The sequence below is a fragment of the Pyrus communis genome, chromosome 8 (assembly GCF_963583255.1).
Source record: "Pyrus communis chromosome 8, drPyrComm1.1, whole genome shotgun sequence".
Lineage (NCBI taxonomy): Eukaryota > Viridiplantae > Streptophyta > Magnoliopsida > Rosales > Rosaceae > Pyrus > Pyrus communis.
This window is the reverse complement of record NC_084810.1, coordinates 7814505-7825975: the sequence shown is the minus strand read 5'-3', so window position 1 is coordinate 7825975 and position 11471 is coordinate 7814505. Positions and strand designations below refer to the sequence as shown.

The 11471-nt window shown below is 35.1% G+C and overlaps 1 protein-coding gene across 1 annotated transcript; it reads left to right on the top strand.

Moving 5' to 3' along the window:
• Nucleotides 1-9214: 9214 nt before the first annotated feature.
• Nucleotides 9215-11120, top strand: LOC137743452 (cytochrome P450 71AU50-like). Its single transcript, XM_068483343.1, has 2 exons — nt 9215-10163; nt 10434-11120. The coding sequence occupies exons 1-2, from the start codon at nt 9288-9290 to the stop codon at nt 11046-11048; spliced, it is 1491 nt and encodes a 496-aa protein (XP_068339444.1). The 5' UTR covers nt 9215-9287; the 3' UTR covers nt 11049-11120.
• Nucleotides 11121-11471: the final 351 nt, after the last annotated feature.

The following is an 11471-nucleotide window of genomic DNA, read 5'->3' as shown; positions in this document are numbered from 1 at the left end:
TAAAATATTACTTAAGGTATGAAAGTGAAATATTTTGAAGATGTAAAGAATTGAAATAGACCCCAAACCTGAGCTATAAAAGTGTAATTTACCCTAAATATTAATAAATTAAGATTTTTTAATCTCAAAAAAATTAAAATTTATTAAAAATAATAAAATAATATTATTGGTCGAAAAATATGGTCCCAAAATAATTTGGGCTTAGTGCCGTGGGTAATATGGCACGGGTTTGGGTGCCTTAAGCATAAGGCAAGGCCCAAAGGACCTCGAGTGATGGCTACAGGCCACGGGTGAGGAAGGGAAACCCCAGTCGCAGCTAGGTTTCGAAGTTAGACAGAGGGAGGGGGGCACGGAAGCAAGCTCAAAAGCTTGCGGGTTTGGCATGGGAAATGGCTGTATGGGACACGGGCCGTGGGAAAATCCCAGTTAACTAGCTGGATTGGATGCAGGCGGGGGCAGGTAGTGAGCCCAGCAACCATAAAGGCTGCGGCATGCAAGAGTGGACCCAGCCAATCTGGGCTGGCAACATTTTGGGCATAGGGCTTCAGGGCCTGCCGAGTTGAAATCCAGGCCGTGGCCTAGTGCTGTGTCCATAGTGATGGTGCAATGGTATGCCGCACCATATCCCATTCCCATATAGTTTTCAAAATCCCTTAAGGTTTAGGAAACCCTAAATATGCTTCTAATTTATTTTATATATTTTGACTCACAAATTCCACATAACAATTTAATTGTGCGATGCATGAAACAAATATATATATATATATATATATATATATATATATCGAAAGGAAAATATAAATATAGAAGGGTTCATGCATCATGGGGAATGTTTTCATGCTTCGTGAACGTTTCAAATATCTTCCTTTATTTTAAGCGTACCTGATTAGCAAAAAACAAATAAGCCTTTGAATGTGCTGGATGATGGCCTCCTCGTATATATGATGCGTCAATTCCTCAGCTTCTGGTAAGAGCGTGTTGATAACGTGTTGTATGCCTATTTGTTTGAATGATCTAGGGTTTAGAGAGAGAGAGGGGTTCGGCAATATTAAGAAAGAAGAGAGATTGATTTAATTGTGAGGTGTCTTTGATTCACCTCATTGTATCTTTATTTATAGTAGTAGGACAGGTAAAAACATTTCCTTTTAGGATTACAACATTGAATAGGTAATCTACTCCTAATAGGAATATAAGATACATTCCCAGATTCCTTAGGATTTACACAATCACATTTCTATTCTAAAAATGACTACAACACAAACAAAATTTTAACACAAAACACCTAATGAAGTTTTTTTCAAAATACATATGATATTATCTACACTAATGAATATAAAATAAAATAAATTTTATAATAAATTAATTATAATAATTTAGTTCGTTTTCGACTTTTTCACTCACATTCACAAATAAGTAGGATTTGGATCCTTGTCGGATCCCCTCCTTGGGGATCCTAGGGACCAACACATGTAGACAGTTGATCAAAAATTGTGTGGCCATAATTTTTTTCTTTCTTATATTTTTCATGCAAAACGAGACTAATTTACTTTTAAAAATATAAAAAGCATTTAATTGTGGCCGCATGATTTTTGATCAACGGTCCACGTGCGTTGATCCCTAGGATCCCCAGGGAAGGGATCCAGCGAGGATCCAAATCCCAAATAAATAGACCCAAACAAAGACCAGCCTTTCCATGTGTTCTTGAAGTTGCTTGTGTAGAGTGACAACTACGAAGTTACAGTCTACCCGGACAAATACCCTAGAAAGGGATCATCTCCGGATCCCTTTCCACTTAATCCATCAAGTCTGTGATCCAAGCCGTTGAAATTTGATTCAATGGCTACAAACAGGGGACCTTTTTAAAAGTTATAATAACTGTAGCCGTTGGATCAAATTTTAACAGTCTGAATCCCGAACTTGGTGGATTAGGTGGAAAGGGATCCGGAGAGGATCCGTTTCCAAATACCCTATAGTTTTTTTTTTGGATAAATTACATAAAACTATTTTAACTCCAGGTCGAACCACAATCTCATACCATATGTTTTAAACATTACAATGTCATACCTCAACTTATGAATTAGTTGCAATGTCAGATATTCGTTAAATTTTCTATCAACTTTGTTGTTAAGTGATGATGTGGCAGGTGTAGGGTTCACTCCTTATGTAACTGAATTTAAAAATTAATTAAATATTAATAAATTAAGATTTTTTAATCTCAAAAAAATTAAAATTTATTAAAAAAACCTCATCTCTCCTCACGTCACTCTCCCTCTTCTCTCCCTCATCTCTCCCTCGTCTACTCCATTGGTTTTGGTCTGAAAAAACCAAAATTGAAGATTTTTTTTTTTTTTTTGGTCTGACAAAATTAAATAATTGAAAGAAAAAAAACTCTCCTTGACTTTCTCCTTGATTTTGTAGCAACGTTCCCAAATTCACAATGATCTGCAAGTTCAGTTTGGAGGAACATGTATACATTAGATCTTGGGTGTCTCTTGATTTTGCAGCCTCTCCCCATTTCAGCCATCACCAATCCAACCTCCCCCCGTTTCAGCCATTACCAATCTGTTTCATTTCTCCATTGGTTTCGCAGCCGCCCAATTGGGTGTCTCTTGTTTCGGATTCCCCGCGAGCTTGTACCTGTGCAACTCGAGAATCTTGTGTTCGAGCCTGACGACAAGGATTGAAACTTCGCTCCGTCGCTGGGTTGTGGTGGTCCAGGATTGAAACTTGCGACTCCTTCCCGTTCAATTTTCACTGCTAGTTTTACCTTGCTTATGATTTCAAATAATTAAGACTTGGGACTTACAAATAACTAGGAGTAAATCATTCTGGCAGTCACCACAGACGATGGATGCAAATATTTTCCTTGTAGATAATGATTTCAAATAGGTATGGAATATTCACACCTTTTTATTTTTATTTTTTAGACACTTTAATTTGCAATCTTCAAATCGATTGAATTAAACAAGATCGAAAGAGAGAAAATAACAAAGAACTGCAAGAAGTAAAAACAGGTGGGTACGCTATCCACCCCTTTCAAATATTAAACTACTGACAAATGTTAAGGAGATTTTTTTGACTCTTTAATTTTAAAAATATACCATCTCTTTGAAAATTATATTTCAGTTGGACATGATTAAAGAAGAAGAAGACCACAAAATTTATATTTCAAGCGGGAGTTTTGGGGTGGGTGTGATGTTGTTGTTGGGTGGAGGGCATAAAGTCAATGACCTTGGTGGTGGCGGTGGCGTACGTTTGGATGCAGGTGGGGCGACGTTTGGTTGGAGATTGCTGGGTTGCCGGCCACCGTTTGGATGTAGGTTGTGGTGATCTTTATTTCTTCAAAAGCCAAAAACATTCATATTATGCTTGAATCCAATGGACGGTGGAAATTGTGAAAAAAAAAAAATCCAGAAAAGAGAAAATCTAGAAGGGCACATAAAATAATAAAAATTTCGAACAAAAAGTTGTAGGGTACTGAGAAGATGACAGATACCGAGGCCGACCGTTGCGAAAGCGAAGAAATTTTTAATGAAAAAGAAAGGGCAACGTGTCAGTCTATTATTGGCTCGGTTCTCCAGGTCAGCTTGGGTTCCGGGAATTTTAAAAAAATCATCTTCAAAGTTGCTGAGAGTCGCAAAGAGCTTTACTCCAAGTAAATATAATACTTAGGTACGAACTGTTCAGTACCTAAAATTTACTGACTCCAATAAATCAAAGACACCTGTTCATTTTCAAGTCTCAAATCACACAAACAAACACCCCTAGTTCTGCAAACCAAACATCCTTCGTCTCCCTCTCTCCCCACAGTTTCCTCCAGACCAGCAAAAACATTGCAAATCTTTCACAAAAGCTATTACCCATCTACCTGAACCCATACGATTATAAAAAGGGTTAATCTCAGTTAACTACCTTGAAATTTGTTGGTTTTCAACGTTTAATACATCAAGTTTTTTTTCGGATGTTAACAGAGAATTTTGGAACTGGATTAAAGGTCAACAGTGAAGGGATGCAAATTCTAAGCCCATGGAGAAATTAACCATGCCAAAGATTCAAGAGAATTCAAATTCAAATTACAAAAATTATTTCTGAATCTAAAACAAAAACCCACCTGAAATTCACCAACAATAGAAGAAATAAACAATTGGGCTAGCTGTGCATTAATGGAGAAAGAGAAAATGGGAAGAAAACCATGGAATTGAAAATTCCAGAAGAAAAAAATGATAAAATTTAAGAAATGAGCATTAACCATGATGACCCAGATCTAGAAAACTGGTTGTTTACCAAAAAATTGGAAATGATTTTACCTTTCGGTGATTGAGCTTTGTGTGTCTGCTCTCCTCTTTTGCTTTCTCTCCCTCCTGGGTTTTGGCGATTTGAAAAAAGAAAACAAGACAAGCAAGCTTTCCCTTCCCACAAGTTTTCTCTCTCGGTCTTCGATCGGGAACCCATTTCCGGTGGCTCACGGGATTAGGTCGGTGGGGAAAGGTTAATGATTGCTGGGATTTCTCTCAGAAGAGAAGGGAAGAGGGGAGAGAGATAAGAGGACGGTAGGGAGAGGAAGGAAAACATTTTCAAGTGAGCCCATATTGACACGTGGATTCCATCATTGTCTATGTGTGTGCCACATCATCATTTAATAGAGGTTCTGACAGAAAATTTAACAGATGTATGAAAGTGTCCCAAAACTATGACTTTAGGTACCAAACTGGAACGGAAAAAACTTGATGTATAAAATGTTGAAAACCAATAAACTTCATAGTAGTAAACTGAAATTATACCTTATAAGAAGACGTTGATGCACTTCCTTGAGGTTCTTCTTGACCCACTGATTATAACCACTACAGAGATCCATATTAAAATTACTTTTACATATAAATTCATGAACGTTAGTCAATCATATGCAGTGAAATTTTTATTTCTTGATATCAAGAACTATCTTAAAATAAATCATCTATTTATTAGCTACATATAAGTGAGTAATTGATAATTGATTTAACTGATTTTTCGTGAGCATGATTTTAAATTGACGAATAGTAAATTAACGGTTTTAGTTATGAAATTCGTGCATGAAAATACGATAATTGCAAAAGGACAATGCTAGAATGATCAAAATTTTAAATCAAATTTCACTGTTCTAAAAATCCCTGTCTAGAGTCTTTAGGCCTTGTCTAGGTGCTATGCGACTAGTCACCATCCTGATTAGTCACTAGACATTTGAAAATTTAAAAAAGTGCACCTACACCTGCTTAAGTGTACACCTAGCCAGCCTAAGCACCCACCTAGCTCGCCTAAACCCACTCAAGCATCCGCTTAGGTCACAATTCTGACTTAGACATAAAATCAATAACATTTATTTTGCTTTTTATTTTTTCAATAAAATGTAAGAGACTTGTAAAATACTTGGATGAACACTCATCAGATGCTTGTTCTCCATGTTTTCAATATATTCTAATACTTTATAATTTATATGTCATTTTATTTTGCAATTAATGTATCTCAATATAATTATGTGTGTTTTTTAAGTATAAATAAGCACTTATTTAACATATAATAAATTTACTTAAATCCGTCTAGGCCCCTGCCTAAGTCCCGCCTAGCCGTTAGGCCCCAACTTGTTGCCCAACTAGCGTCTATAATATTTTAGAACCTTGCAAAATTTGCAAACCAAATCATGTGTTACTAATAAGAAATAAGCACGTTAATCGACATTTAATTAATAATCTAATAATCAATAACCATATTGTTTGGTTTACAAAATTAGTGTAAAGATTTAATCTCCCGAACATCATTCATTAAAAAATATACAGCTCATCCACAATTAACATGTTTGAAACTAGCTGGTTGACCTTTCCACTATTATAGCTCCATAAAATCAAGCAACAGCCAGCATTCATAAAATCAAGCAACAGCCAGCATCCATAATACGCGATGAGACGGGAAAGATTAATGATTGCTGGATTTTCTCTCAGAAGAGACGGGAAGAGGGGAGAAAGATAGAGGACGAAGGGAGAGGAAGGAAAACATTTTTAAAATTTTTAATATTCAAGTGAGTCTATATTGACAAGTGCCGTCCAGTCATTATTCATGTGAGCGACACGTCATCAGTTAATAGAAGTTATAACAGAAAATTTAACAGATGTATGAAAGTGTCCCAAAATTATGATTTTTGGTACCAGACTGAGACGGAAAAAACTTAATGTATGAAATGCTAAAAATCAATAAACTTCATGATAGTAAACTGAGATTAACCTTATTAAAAAAAAAAACGTTCATGCTCTTCCTTGAGGTTTTCTTGACCCACTGATTGTAACCACTACGGAGATCCATATTAAAATTACTTTTACATATAAATTCATGATCATTAGTCAATCATATGCAGTGAATTTTTTTTGTCTTGATATCAAGATCTATCTTATAATAAATCGGGTGATTATTAGCTACATATAAGTGAGTAATTGATATTTGATTTAATAGATTTTTCGTGAGCATGATTTTAAATTGACGATTAGTAAATTAGCGGTTTAAGTTATGCAATTTGTGCATGAAAATACGATAATTGTAAAAGGATAATGCTAGAATGATCAAAATTTTAAATCAAATTTCATTGATCTAAAAATCCATGCCTAGAGCCTCTAGGCCTTGTCTAGGTGCTAGGTTGCTAGCCACTGTCCTGATTAGTTCCTAGGCATTTGAAAAATTAAGAAAGTGCGTCTAGACCTGCTTAAGTGTACGCCTAGCCCACCTAAGCGCCCACCTAGCCCGCCTAAACCTGCCCAAGCATCCGCTTAGGTAACGACTCTAACTTAGACATAAAATCAATAACATTTATTTTTCTTTTTATTTTTTCAATAAAATGTAAGAGACTTATAGAATACTTGGATGAACAATCATTATATATTTGTTCTCCATGTTTTCAATATATTCTAATACTTTATAATTTATATGTCATTTTATTTTGTAATTAATGCATCTCAATATAATTATGTGTGTTTTTTAAGTATAAATAAGCATTTATTTAACATATAATAAATTTACTTAAATCCGTCTTGGCCCCTGCCTAAGTCCCACCTAGCAGCTAGGCCCAGCTTGTCGCCCAACTAGCGTCTAGTATCTTTATAACCTTGCCAAATTTGCAAACCAAATTACGTGTCACTAATAAGAAATAAACATGTTAATTGACACTCAATTAATAATCTAATCATCAATAACCACATTGTTTTGTTTACAAAATTAATGTAAAATTTTAATTTCCCTAATTTTATTTATTAAAAAAACTGAAAATTTGATATTACCCCTTGAAACTATATTTTCCTCTACTAAAACCCATCTCCTTTTGTTTTCTTGAATAAAGTCCATTGACTACCCTCCAATTAAACAAATTCTTTAATTAATTTTGACTTTTCAAATTGTGTATTTTTCGAATGCCTAAACTACCCCTATTAATACTTGGATGGGGTTTTTGGATCAGTTACTTGTTATATCCATTTAATTAATTATATATTTTTTACAAAATAATTCATGCCATTCATTGTATATTCAATGTATTAATATAAATTAATTTACCTACCAACACAACAATAAACCTAAAACAGCTTCGGCTAATATTCCAATCCCTAATACACAAAACAAAAGCTGTAGTTCCGCACAATTTTTACCTACAAAATAGTCTAATTTACCTATTACATCAAACCAAAATTTAAAGGGTCTAGTTTACTTTCAAAATGGTCTAATTTACCTACATGATTTATGTGCATTAGATTAAAAGTTTATTTAATTGCCTACAAGCACAAACCCACAACATTCGAACATTATCTAATATCACTAATTTTTTTTTTTTTTTTTGGAATAGGTAAATTAATTTAAATGTAGGTAAATTAGTATAATATTAATAAGTAGGTAAATTAGTATAATATTAATAAGTAGGTAAATTAATTTAAATGTAGGTAAATTAGTATAATATTTTATAAGTAGGTAAATTAATTTAAATGTTGGTAAATTAGTATAATATTTGTATGTAGGTAATTACATGATTCAAAATGCAGGTTTATTAGTATAATATTTTATAAGTAGGTAAATTAATTTGTATGTAGGTAATTACATAATTCAAACAATATTATTTTTTCCGTACAAGATTGTCTTTCTCTTTTAAATTTGGTAAATTAATTTATATATGTTGCTAATATTTATGATACAAGAAAGGTAAAATATCCATATGGATTTAATTGCTCATCATAATTAGGATGAGTAATAACATTTATTGACCAAATTAGGATTCTATGGCATAAGTTGTAATTGTATTGTAATAGTTGGTCATATATTTGTCTACATGGTAGGCTATTTGAAATTTGGGTTTTATTTGAATGTTTAAATTTAGATGGGTTTTTATTTGGAAAATAGGAGTTTCAAGGGTCTATATCTAAAGAACCCTTAAAAAAATATACAGGATTGTCCCATCCACAATTAATATGTTTGAAACTAGCTGGCTGACCTTTCCAAATGAAAATTTAGGGGATTGTCTCATCCACAATTAATATGTTTGAAACTAGCTGGCTGACCTTTCCAAATGAAAATTTAGGGGATTGTCTCATCCACAATTAATATGTTTGAAACTAGCTGGCTGACCTTTCCAAATGAAAATTTACGGGATTGTCTCATCCACAATTAATATGTTTGAAACTAGGTGGTTGATCTTTCCACTATTATAGCTCATAATACTCAAAGAAACAAATTGAGAACTCCCAAAGAGCGCAATATCAATATGGCACTTTGGATTTGGTTAACAATTGGGGTGCTTGCCCTTGTTCGCATCGTGCAAGCATGCATATCAAAAGGCAAGAACAAGAACAAGATGTTACCTCCTGGTCCGAGAGGGTTTCCTATTTTTAGTAAGAAATTTAATTTTTTTAACACAAGAATCTCATCATTTGTATAGAGATACATTGTGTATTATCTTATGTTCTGAACACATTAAAAAATCTTTCCAAAGTGGCATAGAGTTGTGAAGATTTAGCTTAAAAATTTGGCTTAAAAATTTGGTTTACAAAATTTGATTTAAAAAATTGATCTCCTTAACATTATCCACTGCAAGAAAAATTGACTTTCTAATCTACAATTATTATGTTTGAAACTAGCTTTGACCTTTCAAGTTTTATAGATCTATAAAACGAAGCATCAGCTAGCATTCATAATACTCAAAGTGAAATAGCTGGAAACCTCTCTTAAAAAAACTTTGCTAGCTAGCTTAGCTCAACCATTTGAGAACTCCCAAAGAGCGCAATATCAATATGGCACTTTGGATTTGGGCAACAATTGGGGTGCTTGCCCTTGTTCGCATCGTGCAAGCATGCATATCAAAAACCAAGAACAAAATGTTACCTCCTGGTCCGAGAGGGTTTCCTATTTTTGGCAGCCTCCATTTGTTAGGGAAGTTCCCTACCATGGATCTTCGTCAACTAGCCCAGAAATACGGTGACATCATGTACTTGAGGTTAGGCCTCCAGCATACTGTCGTTGTCTCTTCCGCACGAGCGGCCGAGCTGTTCCTCAAAACACACGACCTTAATTTCGCAAATAGACCACCTAATGAAGGTGCAAAGCACCTCATCTTTGGGCAAAAAAGCTTGAGCTTTGCTGAGTATGGCTCGTATTGGACGAACATGCGAAAGCTTTGCATGCTCGAATTACTTAGCAACCAAAAGATCAACTCTTTCAAGTCCATGAGGAGAGAAGAGGTTGCTCTCTTGATAAAATCTGTTCAAGAGGACGCCAATAATCGACGCATTGCCAATCTCACTGACAAGGTCATGTCGCTCGGGATTGACATGACCTGCCGGATGGTGTTTGGGAAGAAGTACAAGGACGAGGAGTTTGGCGGGAGGAGTATCGTGTCTGTGATGAAAGAGGGTTTGAAACTAGCAGGAGTACCTAACTTGGGAGATTTCTTTCCTTGTATTGCACCGCTTGACCTGCAAGGGCTCACTAAAAAAATGAAGGCTGTTAACAAGGTGTTTGATGATTTTTACGAGAAGATTATTGACGAGCATCTTCAATCCAAGGATGCAGAAAGAACGAAGGACTTTACTGATGCCATGCTGGCCTACATGGGGTCTGAAGAATCGGACTACCGAATCGAACGCTTGAATATCAAAGCCATGATGTCGGTAAGTTTACGTATCATCATTTTACATATTTGTCTTTTTAATCTTGCTTTACTTCAAATTAAAACGAAATTGTTTCTTGTTAGACAATTTAGCATGACGTGGTCTCAGATTGTGTGCTTTTGAACCATAAGGTCAACATTTGTTTGAATATACAAGATTGATTATTGACGATACAAATTTATGATTTATCATGTACATTAAATTGTCATCTATGTACATATGTCACCCGACTATATATACTTCATCTAGCAATGGAAAATTTATTGGCAGGACATGTTAGTGGCCTCAGCGGACACATCATCAACAACTGTCCTGTGGGCGCTCTCGGAACTCATGAGGCATCCACAGGTTATGAAGAAAGTCCAAAAGGAGATAAAAAATGTTGTAGGTCTGAATAGAATGGTGGAGGAATCAGACACGGAGAAATTGGAGTATTTGGATATGGTAGTGAAGGAAACCATGAGGCTACATCCCGTGTTACCATTGTTGCTTCCTCATGCAGCCATCGAAGATTGCACTGTCGATGGCTACCACATACCGAAAAAGTCACGCGTTATCGTAAACGTGTGGGCAATCGGGAGAGACCCAAGTGCTTGGGAAGATGCAGAGAAGTTCGTACCAGAGAGGTTTGAGGATAGCAACGTTGATGTTAGAGGACACCACTTTCAGATTCTACCGTTTGGCTCTGGCAGAAGACGTTGCGTTGGAATGCAGTTAGGGATTACTGTGGTACACTTTGTGTTGGCTCAGCTTGTGCATTGTTTTGATTGGGAACTTCCAGATAACATGTTGCCAAATGAGTTGGATATGACTGAGGAGTTTGGTCTTGCAGTTTCAAGGGCCAAGAATCTGCTCGCTATTCCTTTATATCGCCTTCAGAATTGATCATGGATGTTGTGGACTAGCTATCTTTTCTGTTTTTTTTTTTTTTTTTTCTTTTTGTGTGTGTGTTTTTTTCCTACTGTCTTGCATTTGTTTTCTTCACTTGATGACGAGAACAAATAATGGTGAAAATTAAATAAATTGGTGTCAAATTTTCAATAATGAAAAGTCGAGTATGTAACAACCTTATCAAGACGCTACTCCAGATCTTACGAACGGAAGTTGGTTTTTCACACACCTTTAACATTTTCAACACCTCTCTATTTTTCGATCATCCAATTGAATAAATCAAACAAAAACAACGAACATGATTAAATAGGAGTGAATAGAAGAGAAAAATGGCTCCTTACAAAAATACCAAAGATGTGCCATTACTATTCTAATTCGCTTTATGGAAAAAAAGATTATGCTTTTAATAGTACCGCA